Consider the following 21,417-nt stretch of genomic DNA (forward strand, 5'->3'; position numbering starts at 1 on the left):
TGCAAGATCGAATCCACAAGGTGAAAATCTGTTGTTCTGCCCCTGAACAAGGCAGTTAACCCACTGTTCCTAGGCCGTCATTGAAAAGAAGAATTTGTTCTTAACTGACTCGCCTAGTTAAATAAAAATGTAAAATAAATAAAGAAAGGCCTGATTGGTGGAGTGCTGCAGAGATGTTTGTCCTTCTGGAAGGTTCTCCCATCTCCACAAAGGAACTCTTGGGTTCTTGTTCACCTAACGGGCCAAGGCCCTCCTCCCCCAATTGCTCAGTTTGGCAGCCAGCTCTAGGAAGAGTCTTGGTGTTTCTAAACTTCTTCCATTTAAGAATTATGGTGGTCAATGTGTTCTTGTGGACCTTCAATGCTGCAGAAATATTTTGGCACCCTTCCCCAGATCTGTGCCTAGACACAATCCTGTCTCTGAGATCTACGGACAATTCCTTCGACCTCATGGCTTGGTTTTTGCTCTAACATGCACTGTCAACTGTGGGACCTTATATAGACGTGTGTGCCTTTCCAAATCATGTCCAATCAATTTAATTTACCACAGGTAAACTCCAGTCAAGTTGTAGAAACATCTCAAGGATGATCAATGGAAACAGGATGCACCTCAGCTCAATTTTGAGTCTCATAGCAAAGGGTCTAAATATTTATGTAAATAAGGTATTTCTGGTTTGTTTTGTAATACATTTGCAGAACAGAAAAACCTGTTTTCGCTTTGTCATTCTGCAAAATTGTGAGTAGATTGATGATGGAAAAAAATAATTTAATCCATTCATCCAATAAGGCTGTAATGTAACAAAATGTGGAAAAAGTCAAGGGGTCTGAACATCTTCCGAATGCACTGTACATGTGTTTTTTTATCCAACTGGCCGCCTTTTTGTGTTCTTTTTGGATTACCTGCCTTTTAGGTGCCTAACTTCCACTGACCTTATCACAAAACATTGTCATATTATTAAAGAGTTGTTAAAAAGTTAATTACTTATGTTGTAAGAGTCTGTAAGAAATTAGTACAAAAATTGAGCATCTATATTCAAGAGTGCGCATCAACTTACGCGGTAGACTCCTTATCAGAACTTGTCTCGCTGATAAGTGGTTTGTCCAGTTCATTTGGGTTGTCCATTGAGGTCCAGTCCTTTGGGTGTGGTACACTGTTGTTAGGCTTGAGGTTAGATAAAGCAAAGGGGAGGGCCGTACTGAACGGGAGGAACGGGTCTGTCCTACTCCTCCCACTCACTCGCTCACTAGACAAGAGGAATGGCATTGTTGTTGTTCTAGAATATCTATGACGTCTATTTGTTTTCATGTTTTTCATGATTAAAATAAAAAAGCATTGGTCATTCATACAGAAGCATTTCATTTGTATATTATTTTGGGTGTGTAATGTACAGTGTCTATTTTGTACACACCAGCATTGTGTGCCAAATACAATTTAATCCTCAGGGACATTAAAGTTCATCCTATCCTTGAAATAGTTTAATATTGATACCTGTAAGGTTACTTGAATATCTTAATCTAATTATATCTTCATATGTAGTCTATTGGTGTGCCATCATCTTTCACTAATTCAGCTAAATAATGATAACTGAGATTTTAAAGTATGTAATAAGGTGTTACCTCACAAGTGATCAGTGACCAGACAAGAAATACATTTTCTCATTCACTCGTTTCTTGTCTAATCTTGATTCTAGAGAGATAGATTCATTGCAAAACCGTCAAGTTCATTAGCATATGATACTTTATGGTGTTCTATACTGTACCTTTCTATGTATGTGTTGCCATAGTTATTGTACTAAACCCTTACATTGCCCTAACCAACTCTGATATGACCAACTGACCCCCAGAACCATACATTTGCCCAATTCATGTGAGCCTATGTCTGCCAACGGCAGTGAATGGGGTTTGTCATTAGTCCCATAATTCAAACCCACAGTTAACAAATTAAGAATACATTTAAGAGTAATAGATGTGCTTAAATGAAAAAATATTTTTATTAGTAAAAAAATTATGAAATATTCAAACAAATGAACAATTTAGAAATTAAATGAAATCATACATGGCCATGAAGACTACAGTTGTAACTTGAAAGTAGGACAAAGGTAAAACATAGATTAACTGTAGATGTAAACTGAAGATTATACACGTTATCAGAAATTACAAAAAATTGCAAACTAAGTATGCTAAATCACACAATATTCAGTGATAAAACAAACTATCCATCAGTGAATAACACAAGAATAGTTCTCCAGAGGAAGCCTATATGCTGTCACGCATGATGTCAAGTTTAATTCCATAAGGAGTTGCCACTTTCAGCGAGGTCGAAGGAACCCAGAACCATCTGGTTTTAAGGAGATACGGACCACTTTTGGACGTGCGCCTCGCTGTTTACAGTCCCGGTGAAACATATAGCAAATGCCTATAGGTCAGTGGAAGCTGGTGAGGGGAGGACCAGTCATAATAATGGCTGGAACAGAGCAAATGGAATGGCATCAAACCACGTGTTTGATGTACTTTGCAAGAGGTTGCAAGATTGAATCCCCGAACTGACAAGGTACAAATCTGTCGTTCTGCCCCTGAACAAGGCAGTTAACCCACTGTTCCTAGGCCGTCATTGAAAATAAGAATTTGTTCTTTAACGGACTTGCCTAGTTAAATAAAGGTAAAATATTTTTTTATACTATTCCACTGATTCTGCTCCAGCCATTACAATGAGCCTGTCCTCCCCAATTAAGGTGCCACCAACCTCCTGTCTTTCCTCGAGATTAAGTTCTTGCCACAAAGTCAGACACCACATACCAATTTTGTTGATGTCAACTTTGTCAGAGATTCCATTATCTCTAGATAACGCTAGCTAATATCTGTCTAGTAGCTAGCTATGGCACGTGCTTGCTTGCTCTTTACATTTGTTTCAATCTGGAATATCAACAAGGCAACACTCCATCTTAACTCCTCCTCCACATTTACTGCACTCTTGGAAAAAAAAGGTGCTATCTAGAACCTAACAGGGTTCTTCGCCTGTCCCCATAGGATAACCCTTTGAAGAACCATTTTTTGTTCTACCTGGCACCCAAAAGGGTTCTGCCTGGAACCAAAAAGGCTTCTACCTGGACCCTAAAAGAGCATGGATTAGTTGAACAGTGAAGAAGAGAACCTCCGACAGTTTCTCTCTCTCTCCTCATGACCAGAATGTGTGGCATCCCGCTCAGGCATGTCTTTTACTTTGGCTTCTTTTGTTTTTGTATTTAACCATTATTTAACTAGGGAAGGCTAAGTGAGCTGCTGCCATGGTGTTAAACCTCAGGCGATGGGTCAGTGAGCTGCTGCCATGGTGTTAAACCTCAGGCGATGGGTCAGTGAGCTGCTGCCATGGTGTTAAACCTCAGGCGATGGGTCAGTGAGCTGCTGCCATGGTGTTAAACCTCAGGCGATGGGTCAGTGAGCTGCTGCCATGGTGATAAACCTCAGGCGATGGGTCAGTGAGCTGCTGCCATGGTGTTAAACCTCAGGCGATAGGTCAGTGAGCTGCTGCTCTTCTGGGGTTTGTTTTATATCCTCTGTAGTACTACTATGGTAAAATGGGAGAGTGAAAAAGAACATTACATTTAAAGTCTCTCTTAATCTCCATTAGCAGAAAAAAATATTTCCAAATGTCTTGTAACTCAGACTAATATTTATTGTAAATGCCGTACTTCTTCACATTTTCAAACTTCCAGTCCTTATAGAACTCCCTATTTTTCATCAGGTAAAGAAGAATCCAGTCACAGAACCAGGCCCCCTGCAACCAAATGAGATCCATTAACAAATATAATATAATCTTATATGATAAAATATACAGAATATACTACACTGCTCAAAAAAATAAAGGGAACACTTAATAACCTCTTGAAACTCTGGGGGCATTATTTCATTTTTGGATGAAAAACGTTCCCGTTTTAAACAAGATATTTTGTCACGAAAAGATGCTCGACTATGCATATAATTGACAGCTTTGGAAAGAAAACACTCTGACGTTTCCAAAACTGCAAAGATATTGTCTATGAGTGCCACAGAACTAATGCTACAGGCGAAACCAAGATGAAATTTCATACAGGAAGTGCGCCAGATTTTGAATGCGCTGTGTTCCAATGTCTCCTTATATGGCTGTGAATGCGCCAGTAATGAGCCTACACTTTCTGTCGTTTCCCCAAGGTGTCTGCAGCATTGTGACGTATTTGTAGGCATATCATTGGAAGATTGGCCATTAGAGACTACATTTACCAGGTGTCCGCTTGGTGTCCTCCGTCGAAATTATTGCGTAATCTCCAGCTGTGTGCATTTTTCCATTTGGTTCAGAGGAGAAACCAAACTGCCACGAGTGATTTATCATCGAATAGATATGTGAAAAACACCTTGAGGATTGATTCTAAACAACGTTTGCCATGTTTCTGTCGATATTATGGAGTTAATTTGGAAAAAAGTTCGGCATTGTAATGACTGAATTTTCGTTTTTTTTTCTTAGCCAAACGTGATGAACATTTGCTATCTAACTGAGAGTCTCCTCATTGAAAACATCCAAAGTTCTTCAAAGGTAAATGATTTTATTTGAATGGTTTTCTTGTTTTTGTGAACATGTTGCCTGCTGAATGCTAGGCTTAATGCTATGCTAGCTATCAATACTCTTACACAAATGCTTGTGTAGCTATGGTTGAAAAGCATATTTTGAAAATCTGAGATGACAGTGTTGTTAACAAAAGTCTAAGCTTGTGAGCCAAAATATTTATTTCATTTCATTTGCGATTTTCATGAATAGTTAACGTTGCGTTATGGTAATGAGCTTGAGGCTATAATTACGCTCCCGGATACGGGATTGCTCGTCGCAAGAGGACAATGTACACAATGTAACTCCAAGTCAATCACACTTCTGTGAAATCAAACTGTCCACTTAGGAAGCAACACTGATTGACAATAAATTTCACATGCTGTTGTGCAAATGGAATAGACAACAGGTGGAAATTATGGGCAATTAGCAAGACACCCCCAATAAAGGAGTGGTTCTGCAGGTGGTGACCACAGACCACTTCTCAGTTCCTATGCTTCCTGGCTGATGTTTTGGTCACTTTAGAATGCTGGCGGTGCTTTCACTCTAGTGGTAGCATGAAACGGAGTCTACAACCCACACAAGTGGCTCAGGTAGTGCAGCTCATCCAGGATGGCACATCAATGCGAGGTTTGCGGTGTCTGTCAGTGTAGTGTCCAGAGCATGGAGGCGCTACCAGGAGACAGGCCAGTACATCAGGAGACGTGGAGGAGGCCGTAGGAGGGCAACAACCCAGCAGCAGGACCGCTACCTCCGCCTTTGTGCAAGGAGGAGCAGGAGGAGCACTGCCAGAGCCCTGCAAAATGACCTCCAGCAGGCCACAAATGTGCATGTGTCTGCTCAAACGGTCAGAAACAGACTCCATGAGGGTGGTAGAGGGCCCGACGTCCACAGGTGGGGGTTGTGCTTACAGCCCAACACCGTGCAGGATGTTTGGCATTTGCCAGAGAACACCAAGATTGGCAAATTCGCCACTGGCGCCCTGTGCTCTTCACAGATGAAAGCAGGTTTACACTGAGCACGTGACAGACGTGACAGAGTCTGGAGACGCCGTGAAGAATGTTCTGCTGCCTGCAACATCCTCCAGCATGACCGGTTTGGCATTCAGACCAGTCATGGTGTGGGGTGGCATTTCTTTGGGGGGCCGCACAGCCCTCCATGTGCTCGCCAGAGGTAGCCTGACTGCCATTAGGTACCGAGATGAGATCCTCAGACCCCTTGTGAGACCATATGCTGGTGCAGTTGGCCCTGGGTTCCTCCTGGGTTCCTCCTAATGCAAGACAATGCTAGACCTCATGTGGCTGGAGTGTGTCAGCAGTTCCTGCAAGAGGAAGGAATTGATGCTATGGACTGGCCCGCCCCGCCCGTTCCCCAGACCTGAATCCAATTGAGCACATCTGGGACATCATGTCTCGCTCCATCCACCAACGCCACATTGCACCACAGACTGTCCAGGAGTTGGCGGATGCTTTAGTCCAGGTCTGGGAGGAGATCCCTCAGGAGACCATCCGCCACCTCATCAGGAGCATGCCCAGGGGTTGTAGGGAGGTCATAAAGGCACGTGGAGGCCACACACACTACTGAGCCTCATTTTTACTTGTTTTAAGGACATTACATCAAAGTTGGATCAGCCGGTAGTGTGGTTTTCCACTGTAATTTTGAGTGTGACTCCAAATCCAGATCTCCATGGGTTGATAAATTTCCATTGATAATTTTTGTGTGATTTTGTTGTCAGCACATTCAACTATGTAAAGAAAAAAATATTTAATAAGAATATTTCATTCATTCAGATCTAGGATGTGTTATTTTAGTGTTTTAGTGTTTTTGTGAGCAGTGTATATACCTGTATTGCAGAGGAGGCTGGTGGGAGGAGCTATAGGAAGATGGGCTCATTGTAATGAATGGAATAAATGAAACGGATACCACTCAATTTATTCCATTACAATGAGCCCGTCCTCCTATAGCTCCTCCCACCAGCCTCCTCGGTTGTACTGATACTCAAGTCCATAAGTATAGCCAATACAAATGTCATCTTTAAAAAATAATACTTACACCACCAATACAAGCTAGTCCTGAGCCTATATGGATAATGGTGGGTATGATACAGAACTTTCCAGCCTGTAGTAGAAAATAGAAGGAAGTAGAAAATAGAAGGAAGTAACAATAAGGGAATCAAAACATCAGGAAACAAAATAGATGCATTTATCCTAAAAAGCCATTAAATAATACATATTTCTCATACCTTCCCATGCACCATAATGTTGATGCGTATACCAAACACTTTGAAATGTGTTCGGTAGCTTTCTCCAGACCCAGTTTTAAAATAGCGAGCATGTCTGTTATGAGAGTACCAAAGATGTGGAAGATTAAAGTATGACTTCAAATTGAGTATTATGTGTCAACCTCGTGTGTGTGTTACCTGAAGTTGAATCCTGAGGACTCTCTGGATACATTAACATCAATGTGAGTAAAGTCGTACCGTGGCTGGCATTCTGAGGGATCTCTGTCAAGGTCGCACTCCCACCCAATCAGAATTCCAATTAAACCACCCTGGGGGGGGGGGGGGGGGGGGGGGAGAAAGAAAGAAAGAAAGAAAGAAAGAGATTGTCTTTCTTTACTTAAACAGTCTCATTTGATTTAAAACTCACCCCCCCCCCCCCATTAAAAATGTAAAAGCAATACATTTACCATACTCACCTTTCTATCTACCACATGAAACAAACCAACATCACCATACCCACTCCTACAACCGTATATCCAAAACATCTTTCCCAGCTATACAGACAGCCCCCCCAACACACCATATCTCCTCAAACATCTCTACACATTTGATCATTTTATAGAACCCAAACCCTAAGGCGCGCACAGACCATCCCATTTAACCATAGTAAAGAGTCTGTTATCCCCCCACTTTTGACCCTGTTCCTCCTTGTTAGCTAACTTTGTAGCTGAACAAACAGAAAATTCAAGAAAACACATTTGGCTTTCTCCTTATGGAGAAATACCCGAATACCTGTATCCCATTATAAACATCCCAACAGTAAGAACCACCCCAACCTCTCACACAGACATTCCAACAGAGACATTAAAGGCATTAACCTGGTGCACACAGAAAACACATGAATCACAGTTTCTTTCATTTTACAGAAAAGACACCCCTGCCCAACTCCCGGTTCAACCCGTGCCAACCAGCTGTTAGTGGCCAGGGCTCCATGTAGAACCCTCCACTGGAGGTCCCCTGACCTCTTTGGTACTGGGGGTTTGTAGAGCCCCCTCCACCTAAAACCCACCATACTCTCCGCCCCACATACCCCCTGCCACTGAATTGCCTTCACTCCTGTTAGGCTCCTAATGTTCCTAACCTTAACACAGAGGTTGTAGAGGGCTTTACCTCCCACATCCTCAATCTCCCCCAGGCTCAGAGTGTTAAAATCTAACAAGTCCTCCAGACCCCTTGCCAGTCTCCAGTCTCTGCCGTCACCTGCAGTGGCGGAAACATTGGTGGCCCCTCTCCCTTTGGCCGTTCAAACATCCCCCTTACAGGCTCAGGCAGTGCCTCCTGGACCTCCTCCAGGAATCTCTCTAGCAGCCTAAGAGACGTTATTCCTGTTTGTTGTACCAAGACTTCTGGGGTTTTCCACCCCTCCTCTCCCAGCAGTCTCAGGTCACCCAGCCTTTGTAAACCCACAGCCATCAGTTTCCTCTGCAGGGTGGCTGACTGAACTGATCTTAAAGGGATGGCTGGGTTGTGGAAGATAGGCTCCGCCCACACCCACAGCCCAGGCTCCACACCCCCTTCTCGTATGGGCCTTAGCAGCTGCCAGGCCCTCAGCATTGCAGAGTAAAAATCTGAGAGACCTGCTGTACTCAGCCTCTCCAGCTTCATGAGGAACAGCTGCTGGTCCAACCCTAATCCGCCAGCTCTCCTCAGCAGTGCGCATGCTGGCTCCCTCCAGCCAACATCAGCATGGTACAGCAGTCTCTGCACCACCTTTAGCCTGAAAGCAGCCATCCTGCTCTCCAGTTCCACCAGGCCCTGTCCTCCTTCGTGAATGGTCATGTACAACACTGCTGCCTTTAGCCAGTGATGGCCCGACCAGAAGAAGTACACCAGCTTGCGTTGCAGGTCTGCGAGCAGACCGGTGAGGGGATTGAGGACAGCTAGTTTATGCTACAGGGAAGATGCCACCAGGTTGTTAATTATCAGCACCCTCCCTCTGGCACTTGGGACAGGAGCCACCTCCACCTGGCCAGTCTTGACACCACTGCCTGTGACAGCCCCTCCCAGTTCTTCCTTACCCACTTCTCCGAGCCCAGGTACACCCCCAACACTTTAAGCCCTTCACAACCCCACTGCAAACCCCCTGGAAGTAGAGGAGGAGCCCTATCCCCCCTACTGAGCCCACCTCCCACCTTGACCATACATGACGCCCCAGCATACAACAGCTTCACACAGATCAAAAACCTTTCCCAAAACATCACATCAAACAGATACTCATGGTCCACTCTATCAAAAGCCTTCTCTTGATCTAAAGAGATCAGTACAAAATTCACATTAGAACCTCTCGACAAGTCCAACATGTCCCTAATTAAGAAAAAGTTGTCCGTGATTGAGTGTCCCGGTACACAATATGTTTGGTCCTTATGTACTATAGAGTCCAAATGGGACTTCAGTCTGGGGGCAAGTGGGGCAAGTTTGGCAAATCGACTTCATTCAACACATCACTATGCGTCTCCTGCAGAAACAACACCTGTACTCTTTTTTTGTTTTACATATTCACCCAACACACTCCTCTTTCCCGCATTTCTAGCACCATTTATATTGAGTGAGCCTACCCGAAGAGTCTCCATAAGAAGTGGGAGAAAAGCCAGCAGAGAAAGAGACCAATAGCAAAGCTCAGAAAGCCCCAGTGTCAGAAAGAAAATATGCATCTAAACAGTGTCGGAAGGTAAACCTTTACGCACTGTTGTGACCCACTTCCTCAACCTAAACCGTTTCCTGGGTGAGAGGACACCATGCCCCTCATTTTTCATAGCATGTTGTACTGATCTTACAAACTTTCTAGGATCAGAAAAAAAAAATTCCATGGTACCTTTGTCCACAGCCTTTTTCCGCTTGACACCCTCCTCCTCCCCCCTAATCTCTTACATTTCCCCACTATACTCTCCTCATCCACTAGAATAACCTGACTAGACCCAGCATCATCTACATCACCTTCCCTGGCATGACTAGGCCCAGAATCATCTACACCACCCTCCATAGCATAACTAGGCCCAGCCTCAGCTACCCCACCATCTGTAGCCTGACTAGACCCAGCCCCCGCTACACCACCATCCATAGCCTGACTGGACCCAGCCTCAGCTACCCCACCATCCATAGCCTGACTAGGCCCCGCCTCATCTTTTTTTATATTTTTATTTCAGCTTTATTTAACCAGGTAGACTAGTTGAGAACAAGTTCTCATTTACAACTGCGACCTGGCCAAGATAAAGCAAAGCAGTGTGAACAGACAGCAACCCTGAGTTACACATGGAGTAAACAATAAACAAGTCAATAACACAGTAGAAAAAAAGCCATTTTGTAGATGACATCACCGAAGTCAAGGATCGGTAGGATAGTCCGTTTTACTAGGGTAAGTTTGGCAGCGTGAGTGATGGAGGCTTTGTTGCAAAATAGAAAGCCGATTCTAGATTTGATTTTGGATTGGAGATGTTTGATATGAGTCTGGAAGGAGAGTTTACTGTCTAGCCAGACACCTAGGTACTTATAGATGTCCACATATTCTAGGTCGGAACCATCCAGGGCGGTGATGCTAGTCGGGCGTGCGGGTGCTGGCAGCGAACGGTTGAAAAGCATGCATTTGGTTTTACTAGCGTTTAAGAGCAGTTGGAGGCCACGGAAGGAGTGTTGTATGGCATTGAAGCTCGTTTGGAGGTTAGATAGCACAGTGTCCAAGGAAGGGCCAGAAGTATACAGAATGGTATCGTCTGCGTAGAGGTGGATCAGGGAATCGCCCGCAGCAAGAGCAACATCATTGATATATACAGAGAAAAGAGTCGGCCCGAGAATTGAACCCTGTGGCACCCCCATAGAGACTGCCAGAGGACCGGACAACATGACCTCCGATTTGACACACTGAACTCTGTCTGCAAAGTAGTTGGAGAACCAGGCAAGGCAGTCATTAGAAAAACCGAGGCTACTGAGTCTGCCGATAAGAATATGGTGATTGACAGTGTCGAAAGCCTTGGCCAGGTCGATGAAGACGGCTGCACAGTACTGTCTTTTATCGATGGCGGTTATGATATTGTTTAGTACCTTTAGCGTGGCTGAGGTGCACCCGTGACCGTCTCGGAAACCAGATTGCACAGCGGAACAGGTACGGTAGGATTCGAGATGGTCAGTGATCTGTTTGTTGACTTGGCTTTCGAAGACCTTAGATAGACCTATATCCATTCTGCCCTGCCTAACAGTTTGGGTCTAGATTGTCACCCCCTTTGAAGAGGGGAATGACCGCGGCAGCTTTCCAGTCCTTGGGGATCTCAGATGATATTAAAGAGAGGTTGAACAGGCTGGTAATAGGGGTTGTGACAATGGCGGCGGATAGTTTCAGAAATAGAGGGTCCAGATTTTCAAGCCCAGCTGATTTGTACGGGTCCAGGTTTTGCAGCTCTTTCAGAACATCTGCTATCTGGATTTGGGTAAAGGAGAAGCTGGGGAGGCTTGGGCGAGTAGCTGTGGGGGTGGGGGTGGAGCTGTTGGCCGAGGTTGGAGTAGCCAGGAGGAAGGCATGGCCAGCCGTTGAGAAATGCTTGAAGTTTTCGATTATCATGGATTTATCGGTGGTGACCGTGTTACCTAGCCTCAGTGCAGTGGGCAGCTGGGAGGAGGTGCCCCATAACTTTTTGGAGTTTGAGCTACAGGATGCAAATTTCTGCTTGAAAAAGCTGGCCTTTGCTTTCCTGACTGACTGCGTGTCCACCACAGTCCGCCACAGAATGTTTTTGTGCTGGTCGAGGGCAGTCAGATCTGGAGTGAACCAGGGGCTATATCTGTTCTTAGTTCTTAGTCGGTAGCAGGCGGCAACAGTGAGAGACTTATTTCTGGAGAGATTCATTTTTAAAATTAGAAGTTCGAACTGTTTGGGTATGGACCTGGAAAGTATGACATTACTTTGCATGCTATCTTGACAGAAAATGTTATAGTTGGTTATGGAAATCTCAGAATTTTTGGTGGCTTTCCTAAGCCAGGATTCAGACACAGCAAGGACATCAGGGTTGGCAGAGTGTGCTAAAGCAGTGAGTAAAACAAACTTAGGGAGGAGGCTTCTGATGTTGACATGCATGAAACCAAGGCTTTTCTGATCACAGAAGTCAACAAATGAGGGTGCCTGGGGACATGCAGGGCCTGGGTTTACCTCCACATCACCCGCGGAAGCGAGGAGTAGTAGAATGAGGGTGCGGCTAAAGGCTATCAAAACTGGTCGCCTAGAGCGTTGGGGACAAAGAATAAAAGGAGCAGATTTCTGGGCGTGGTAGAATGTATTCAGGGCATAATGCGCAGACAGGGGTATGGTGGGGTGCGGGTACAGCGGAGGTAAGCCCAGGCACTGGGTGATGATAAGAGAGGTTGTATCTCTGGACATGCTGGTTGTAATGGGTGAGGTCACTGCATCTGTGGGAGGTGGGAGAAAGGAGGTATCAGAGCTATGAAGAGTGGAAGTAGGGGGTCCATTGTAAACTAAAACAATGATAACTAACCTGAACAACAGTATACAAGGTATATTGACATTTGAGAGAGACATACAACGAGGCATAAAGTAATCACAGGTGTTGATTGGGAGAGCTAGCTAAAACAACAGGTGAGACAACAACAGCTAATCAGCTAACACAACAACAGCAGGTAAAATGGCGATGACTAGGAGAGGGTCGGAGAGGGTCGGATTAACTACACACAGAGCCTGAGTTCGCGGCTGGGTCCGACAAATAAAAAATAAATAAACAGAATGGAGTACCGTGATTAATGGACAGTCCAGTAGGCATCAGCTATGTAGCCAAGTGATCATAGTGTCCAGGGGGCAGCAGTAGATGGAACAGGGGAGCCCCACTACACTAGCGATACATCGTTTAAAGTTAGTAGCGTCTGCTCCAACGGAGGGCGGATGAAGGCACAGCAGATGGTGTATTCGTCGGCAGACCAGTCGTGGTGGTGCGGCGGGGCGCCGTGTCGACAGAGAATCCAAGCCAGATGGCGAAAGAGGTATTGTGGAATTTAGTTTGCTAGCCGGGAGATCTGCCTGGCTCACGGCTAACTGGTGCTAGCTTTGTGGCAGTGGCATTAGCCACTATACCCAATCGGTAGCAGCGGTGATCCGGTGCCAAGGTCCAGAGTTTACAGCAAGGATCCGGTCGAGTTTGTGGGGTTCGGGTGAACAGCTGAGTCGGCCGGGAGGTGGGCCTCGGGGAATAGCTTCGGTACTAGGTGCCACGGTGAGTGAAAGCTAGCTGTGAGCTAGCTAGCTGTGAGGATCAGAAGTAGTGGTCCAGGGATTACGGCAGGAATCCGGCGTTGTTGTAGAGAGACAGTCCGATATTGGTAGACAAGCGATATTGGTAGACAGGCGAGTATTATCCAGGCTAAAAACAGGGCTGGTATCTGTACAGAAGGTAAAAGCCGCTAACAATGACTAAATAGCTTGTAGCTAATTAGCTGGTTAGCTTCTGGAGATTCTTGAATGTGTTCTAAAATTGAAAATAATAGCGATTCCGTATCACAATGGGTGAGGCAGGTTACCGGAAGGTATAATCAAATAAAAAAAATCGAGAAGAGATTGAAAATAAATTGAAATTTATATTTAAAAAAAATATGAAAAAATACAAAAGTACACGAGAGGACAAAACAAACACGTCTTCACTGCTACGCCATCTTGGATTCTACACCACCATCTCTAGCCTGACTAGGCCCAGCCTCATCTACACCACCTTCCCTGGCATGACTAGGCCCAGCTTCTGCATCTCCTTACCCCCTGCACTTTGACCTCGATTTCCCCCACTGGCGCTTGTACCCTCACCTTGTCTACGGGCTTTATGTGGGCACGCAAAGCTCTTATACCCCAAATCCCCACACTCAAAAACACCATAGACAATATGTGCTGGCAAACCCTACATAGAGCCCCTCCCGTGCCTCACTTTAAAATGCACATTTAGTTGTTGCTCAGATTCCGCTAGCAATAAACCTACCAACCAAATTAGCCTTTTTCATGAACACAACCACAGCTTTGTTCATTCTAGGAGCAGAATGTATACATTCAGCTCCTACCTGTTCACCGACCGCGAGCAGAACCTCCTCCACCTTAACTCCATTCTCAGGAACACACCTGAATCCATGCCGTATCGACAGCGTCTCCTCTGCGCTAGGCTGGGAAGCCATCGCGCACACCACACCTTCCAAACCCCAGGAAAGTTACTCTGTCCTCTTCCACCCTAACTTTGAAAAAACTGTGGATACCGCTAAAACAAATATTGCATTAACCCTCCACCATAGAAAAAGAAAATTGAAAGAAAAGACCAAGAAAACAATCAAGAAAGTTAGTTAGGACAGAGCCCTCTACACCAAACATAAAATAAAAAAACTCCCAGCATGCACTGCGAGAGAGAGAGAGAGGAGTATTGATAGCAAAATGCTATATTATTTACATTATTTATGTATTATGTGGCTTACTCTTTGATGGTATGGTATCGTATAGAGTGTCCATTTAACTGCTTAATGTAATTGAAAACATCATCGTCAACATCATCATCAATAACAACAACAAATAAACTTTTAAATTGTGAAAACTGACCTTCAAAGCCATGTCCTGAAAGCTGTGTCCAGTTTGGTTAACAATGTCTCCCAGACGGAATATGGGGCAGTAGGGTTCAAGAGCCTCATCGTAGCGACATTTCTTCAGATGGAATTTATCAGCCGTGTCCTGAACGTTGGCCCTGATAATTGGGTGAAACATTTCAAAGTTTGTATTTATCAAAATGCAGACAGCAAACACTTTCTGAAATATGTAATATTAACAGATTAAAAGACTCCAGCACCAGTTTATACATTTAAAGACAACTCTGGCAGTTTGAAAACCATATGCCTGTCAACTTTTTAGGTGGTGTTAATATAGACAACTTACTTTGAGAAACTGAATTTGGGAAATCGGATGACATTTTTTATGTAGATGGTGAAGTTTTCAGCTTCTCTTAACATATTCGTGTGCTTATGTCTATCCCTGAAGGAATAAAAGGGAATGACGATTACTACTGTGGACACATGCTCATGCGTGTGTGTGCATGTATTTGCCTGTGTGTGTGTATGTGGTTGTGTGTGTTCATGCATGTTTGTTTATGAGTGTTTATGGCTATGAAAGTGAAAGTGTGTGAGTGCACTTACTGTGGTTGGCATCTTCTCTCAACGGGGCACCAGCTATATATCTCACATGTACCATTGGATTTCCCATTGTCTCTCAAGCAGCGGCCTGTCCTAACTCCTACAGAAAAGTATATTTCACAGTATGTTTGTGAGCAGACAATATATGTAATTTCTCATTTCAATTTGTTTGAATTCAATTTGAGTTTTCAAAGATTCCTACCATGGCCAGCTACCACCAACTCTCCCTCTGCACAGTCTTCATCTCCCTTACAGTGGCCATCTGGCACATTGGGGCTCTGTGGAACAATACCCCACAACTAGTATGGTTTAACAAATACAGACCAAATACGGACCAAATACAGAGTATATTGCCGTTTTAAAAGGGTGGTTAAAGGTGACAACATAAAGGAATGAAAGGGAATTTCCTTACCTCAGCACAGTGGCCCAACTTCTGGTTTGGTGTCTCTATAAAATTGGTAACAATGAAAAAAACTGCTTCCCCCTATAGGAAAAAATAAAGTGGTGTTAAACCAGCCTGATATCAACTGATAAGAGTAAGTGTGGCACGCATTTGCAGAAAGATCATGAGACGTGATACATTGCATTCAATCAGCTTTAATATTGCTGATAGATTGTCACTTCCATCAATGTAATTGTCTGCATCATTTCCAATCCCCCGTATTTTTTTGTAAATATATACAGTACCAGCCAAAAGTTTGGACACACCTGCTCATTCAAGTTTTTTGGGGGGGTTTGAGATGGTTTGGGATGAGTTGGACCGCAGAGTGAAGGAAAAGCAGCCAACAAGTGCTCAGCCAACAAGTGGGAACTCCTTCAAGACTGTTGGAAAAGCATTCCAGGTGAAGCTGGTTGAGCAAATGCCAAGACTGTGCAAAACTGTCATCAAGACAAAAGGTTTTGTAGAACCTCAGATATATTTTGATTTGTTTAACACTTTTTTGGTTACTACATGATTCCATATGTATTATTTCATAGTTTAAACATTGGATTAGCTAACACAACGTGCCATTGGAACACAGGAGTGATGGTTGCTGATAATGGGCCTCTGTACGCCTATGTAGATATCCCATCAAATATCTGCTGTTTCCAGCTACAATAGTAATTTACAACATTAACAATGTCTACACTGTATTTCTGATCAATTTGATGTTATTTTAATGAACAAAAAATGCACATTCATTTTCATTTTCAAAAAGGTAGTGTGTGTGTGCACATTATATATATATATATATATATATATATATATATATATATATATATATATATATATATATATATATATATATATATATATATATATATATATATATACACACACACAGTGGGGCAAAAAAGTATTTAGTCAGCCACCAATTGTGCAAGTTCTCCCACTTAAAAAGATGATAGAGGCCTGTAATTTTCATCATAGGTACACTTCAACTATGACAGACAAAATGAGAAGAAAAAATCCAGAAAATCACATTGTAGGATTTTTAATGGATTTATTTGCAAATTATGGTGGAAAATAAGTATTTGGTCAATAACAAAAGTTTATCTCAATACTTTGTTTTATACCATTTGTTGGAAATGACAGGGGTCAAACATTTTCTGTAAGTCTTCACAAGGTTTTCACACACTGTTGCTGGTATTTTGGCCCATTCCTCCATGCAGATCTCTTCTAGAGCAGTGATGTTTTGGGGCTGTTGCTGGGCAACACGGACTTTCAACTCCCTCCAAAGATTTTCTATGGGGTTGAGATCTGGAGACTGGCCAGGCCACTCCAGGACCTTGAAATGCTTCTTACGAAGCCACTCCTTCGTTGCCCGGGCGGTGTGTTTGGGATCAATGTCATGCTGAAAGACCCAGCAACGTTTCATATTCAATGCCCTTGCTGATGGAAGGAGGTTTTCACTCAAAATCTCACGATACATGGCCCCATTCATTCTTTCCTTTACACGGATCAGTTGTCCTGGTCCCTTTGCCGAAAAACAGCCCCAAAGCATGATGTTTCCACCCCCATGCTTCACAGTAGGTATGGTGTTCTTTGGATGCAACTCAGCATTCTTTGTCCTCCAAACACGACGAGTTGAGTTTTTACCAAAAAGTTATATTTTGGTTTCATCTGACCATATGACATTCTCCCAATCTTCTTCTGGATCATCCAAATGCTCTCTAGCAAACTTCAGACAGGCCTGGACATGTACTGGCTTAAGCAGGGGGACACGTCTGGCACTGCAGGATTTGAGTCCCTGGCGGCGTAGTGTGTTACTGATGGTAGGCTTTGTTACTTTGGTCCCAGCTTTCTGCAGGTCAATCACTAGGTCCCCCCGTGTGGTTCTGGGATTTTTGCTCATCGTTCTTGTGATCATTTTGACCCCACGGGGTGAGATCTTGCGTGGAGCCTCAGATCGAGGGAGATTATCAGTGGTCTTGTATGTATTCCATTTCCTAATAATTTCTCCCACAGTTGATTTCTTCAAACCAAGCTGCTTACCTACAGTGCCTTGCGAAAGTATTCGGCCCCCTTGAACTTTGCCACCTTTTGCCACATTTCAGGCTTCAAACATGAAGATATAAAACTGTATTTTTTTGTGAAGAATCAACAACAAGTGGGACACAATCATGAAGTGGAACGACATTTATTGGATATTTCAAACTTTTTTAACAAATCAAAAACTGAAAAATTGGGCGTGCAAAATTATTCAGCCCCTTTACTTTCAGTGCAGCAAACTCTCTCCAGAAGTTCAGTGAGGATCTCTGAATGATCCAATGTAGACCTAAATGACTAATGATGATAAATACAATCCACCTGTGTGTAATCAAGTCTCCGTATAAATGCACCTGCACTGTGATAGTCTCAGAGGTCCGTCAAAAGCGCAGAGAGCATCATGAAGAACAAGGAACACACCAGGCAGGTCCGAGATACTGTTGTGAAGAAGTTTAAAGCCGGATTTGGATACAAAAAGATTTCCCAAGCTTTAAACATCCCAAGGAGCACTGTGCAAGCGATAATATTGAAATGGAAGGAGTATCAGACAACTGCAAATCTACCAAGACCTGGCCGTCCCTCTAAACTTTCAGCTCATACAAGGAGAAGACTGATCAGAGATGCAGCCAACAGGCCCATGATTACTCTGGATGAACTGCAGAGATCTACAGCTGAGGTGGGAGACTCTGTCCAGAGGACAACAATCAGTCGTATATTGCACAAATCTGGCCTTTATGGAAGAGTGGCAAGAAGAAAGCCATTTCTTAAAGATATCCATAAAAAGTGTCATTTAAAGTTTGCCACAAGCCACCTGGGAGACACACCAAACATGTGGAAGAAGGTCCTCTGGTCAGATGAAACCAAAATGGAACTTTTTGGCAACAATGCAAAACGTTATGTTTGGCGTTAAAGCAACACAGCTGAACACACCATCCCCACTGTCAAACATGGTGGTGGCAGCATCATGGTTTGGGCCTGCTTTTCTTCAGCAGGGACAGGGAAGATGGTTAAAATTGATGGGAAGATGGATGGAGTCAAATACAGGACTATTCTGGAAGAAAACCTGATGGAGTCTGCAAAAGACCTGAGACTGGGACGGAGATTTGTCTTCCAACAAGACAATGATCCAAAACATAAAGCAAAATCTACGATGGAATGGTTCAAAAATAAACATATCCAGGTGTTAGAATGGCCAAGTCAAAGTCCAGACCTGAATCCAATCGAGAATCTGTGGAAAGAACTGAAAACTGCTGTTCACAAATGCTCTCCATCCAACCTCACTGAGCTCGAGCCGTTTTGCAAGGAGGAATGGGAAAAAATGTCAGTCTCTCGATGTGCAAAACTGATAGAGACATACCCCAAGCGACTTACAGCTGTAATCGCAGCAAAAGGTGGCGCTACAAAGTATTAACTTAAGGGGGCTGAATAATTTTGCATGCCCAATTTTTCAGTTTTTGATTTGTTAAAAAAGTTTGAAATATCCAATAAATGTCGTTCCACTTCATGATTGTGTCCCACTTGTTGTTGATTCTTCACAAAAAAATATAGTTTTATATCTTTATGTTTGAAGCCTGAAATGTGGCAAAAGGTCGCAAAGTTCAAGGGGGCCGAATACTTTCGCAAGGCACTGTACATACTATATACATTTACCTTGACCAATATATTTTTCAAAAGCATCCCAGACTGACGCTTATCAATAATACCATGTTAAACCAGTTAAACAGGACTGTCCTTTATCTCCTTCTTTTTCTACACAGTGGCTCCAGTTACACATTTTCTGGAAGCCTCATCACGATGGCTAAAAATCTGAAGCTTCATATCTTCATCAAGACGATCTAAATGCATATTCCCATGAAACTGACTGAGATGCTGCATGGACATTTCACTATGCATGACTGACAGTGAGAAATGTGAAGGGAGGGTTACCACAAAAAAATGTGTGTGTAAAGGCACAGAAACACATTCTACATATGTGAAACCATTTTTTTTCTCTGACAATGAAGCTTCTGGGGCGAGGGACGGGGACGCAACAGGACGTTACATTCAGAACCGCAGCCTCAGCCTTTATTATATTTAAGCAATAAGGCCAGAGGAGTTGTGGTATACGGCCAATATACCACGGCTAAGGGCTGTTCTTACGCGCAACGCAAAGAGGAATGCCTGGATACAGCCACTAGCTGTAGTATATTGGCCATATAACACAAACCACTGAGGTGCCTTATTGCTATTATATTGGCCATATACCAAACCCCCTCTGAGGTGCCTTATTGCAATCATACACTGGTTACCAATGTAAATAGAACAGTAAAAATGGTATACCCATGGTATACGTTCTGATACACCAATCAACATTCCGTTAAAAATTATATTTATTCTAGCAGTCAAGCACAGTGGATGAGATGGATCTTATTTCTAACATTAACATTAAATGTATTAAAGGGGATTGTGGTTAGTCTGACCTGGGGTGGAATGACATAGTCCACAGGTCCCCACACCATCCGTCCGAACTCTGATGTGTTGGTGACCGCCACTCCCTTCAGTTTGGTCATCACAGTACTCTGGATAGATTCCTCTTTGGTCTGGTAGGACTTCTTGCTCAGGAATACATACCTGTGTAGACCAGGAGGACAATATACTGTAGCTATCTCAATGGGGATAATCTGCTTAAAACTTGGAACAAGTGGAGGTTACTGTCTGATAGGGGTTTAAAATATTGGTTGGGAATATAGTTTTACATGTTAAGTTTCTGTGAACTACAAATATATGGACTAGATTGTATATTATTAATAACATTTCATATGCCTTTAGACTGTTATAAGGGCCTATATCTTGAAAATGTGGAAAGGTATTTATTGAGACCCTTACCCAACAAGGTATCCAATGATGGATAATTGTATAACTCTGTACAAACTGCCGACTCTCTTGCTTCCTACAATTATGAATTTTCCTGTCTTGTAGTCAAGATAGGAAAGCACATTCAAAAGAACTTTGCTTTTACAGCTATTGGAAGCCATCCCACGGTGATGATACTGTAAATCTGAAGACAACAGTCAGTTGGTTATACAGCCACTGCAACTGTTGAACCCACAGAAGCCATCACAGTCCAGTACTTGACCAGGGCAAATAAACTACTTTGGCAAACGTTCTGTTGATTTCAGCGTAATTTCAGTGTGCTAGTGTAACACTCATTATATTCTATATATACATTTAAACTCACATAAAAAATATGATTAAATGAGATCATAGTTTAGTTTCTTACCCTGGTCTACGAGATTATTGAAATCTGGAATCAAGTTCAAATCTTGTCTCTACCCATCAGCTTTTATACGAACAACAATGTAATGATGACATTGTTTCCCTAGGTCATATTTCAATTCAGCCAATGAGTTTCAAGGGGCATGGACTTTAAATCTTCTGAAGAGACAGTTTGTGCATATATTAACAACAAAAAGCATTCAGTTGACAACCAGTTGTCCAATAGGGGGAGGGATTAACAGCACACTGTAGAGCAGAGTGATTTACAAGAAATGTGTGGCAGGCTTAGAACAAATCACGTGATATAGATGTGCATCTGCAGGTCACAGGTGTAAGTTGATGCAAAATTTTCCCACATCCTATGATGTTCTGTACAAAACAACAGTACAAAATAGAATGTGAACGATTTCTGCTTTTGCATGAGACCCACGTTTTGAAAGGCAGGGATGCTTTTGTTACTGGTTTTACTGGCGATGACATGGAGGAGAAACATGAGTCAATAACAGATCAGTAGGCCTATGTGTGGGTTTCAATCCGAGGCGAAGATGTTAAAGCTGTCAACAGTTTGCAAAATGTAAAAAGTTTGAAGTATGTAACTTCACCACAAGGTCACAGGTCTAGGTTATTATTATTATTATGAAGAAAAGCCTTGCTCTATGTTCTCACTCATCAATCTCAAAATAAAAAAATAAAC

The 21,417-nt window shown here is 43.1% G+C and overlaps 1 protein-coding gene across 5 annotated transcripts; it reads right to left on the reverse strand.

Annotated features, from left to right (window-relative positions):
• Positions 1–1,971: 1,971 nt before the first annotated feature.
• On the reverse strand, positions 1,972–20,849 carry LOC110503896 (P2X purinoceptor 5). Of its 5 annotated transcripts, none has more exons than XM_021582520.3 (13): positions 20,728–20,849; positions 20,334–20,505; positions 19,928–20,078; positions 15,411–15,482; positions 15,201–15,276; positions 15,002–15,098; positions 14,745–14,840; positions 14,415–14,556; positions 6,995–7,125; positions 6,818–6,911; positions 6,628–6,693; positions 3,689–3,774; positions 1,972–3,564 (listed from the first exon to the last, which is right to left on the reverse strand). In XM_021582520.3, the coding sequence occupies exons 2-13, from the start codon at positions 20,480–20,482 to the stop codon at positions 3,495–3,497; spliced, it is 1,230 nt and encodes a 409-aa protein (XP_021438195.1). In that variant the 5' UTR covers positions 20,483–20,505; positions 20,728–20,849; the 3' UTR covers positions 1,972–3,494. The 5 variants fall into 5 exon arrangements, with proteins under 5 accessions (XP_021438195.1, XP_090074654.1, XP_021438197.1 ...); XM_090218528.1 differs by having other exon boundaries at positions 7,055–7,125; positions 20,728–20,845; XM_021582522.3 differs by having other exon boundaries at positions 7,055–7,125; positions 15,201–15,297; positions 20,728–20,827.
• Positions 20,850–21,417: the final 568 nt, after the last annotated feature.

The sequence above is a fragment of the Oncorhynchus mykiss genome, chromosome 24 (assembly GCF_057628025.1).
Source record: "Oncorhynchus mykiss isolate SJ-2025 chromosome 24, ASM5762802v1, whole genome shotgun sequence".
In the NCBI taxonomy this organism is placed as follows: domain Eukaryota; kingdom Metazoa; phylum Chordata; class Actinopteri; order Salmoniformes; family Salmonidae; genus Oncorhynchus; species Oncorhynchus mykiss.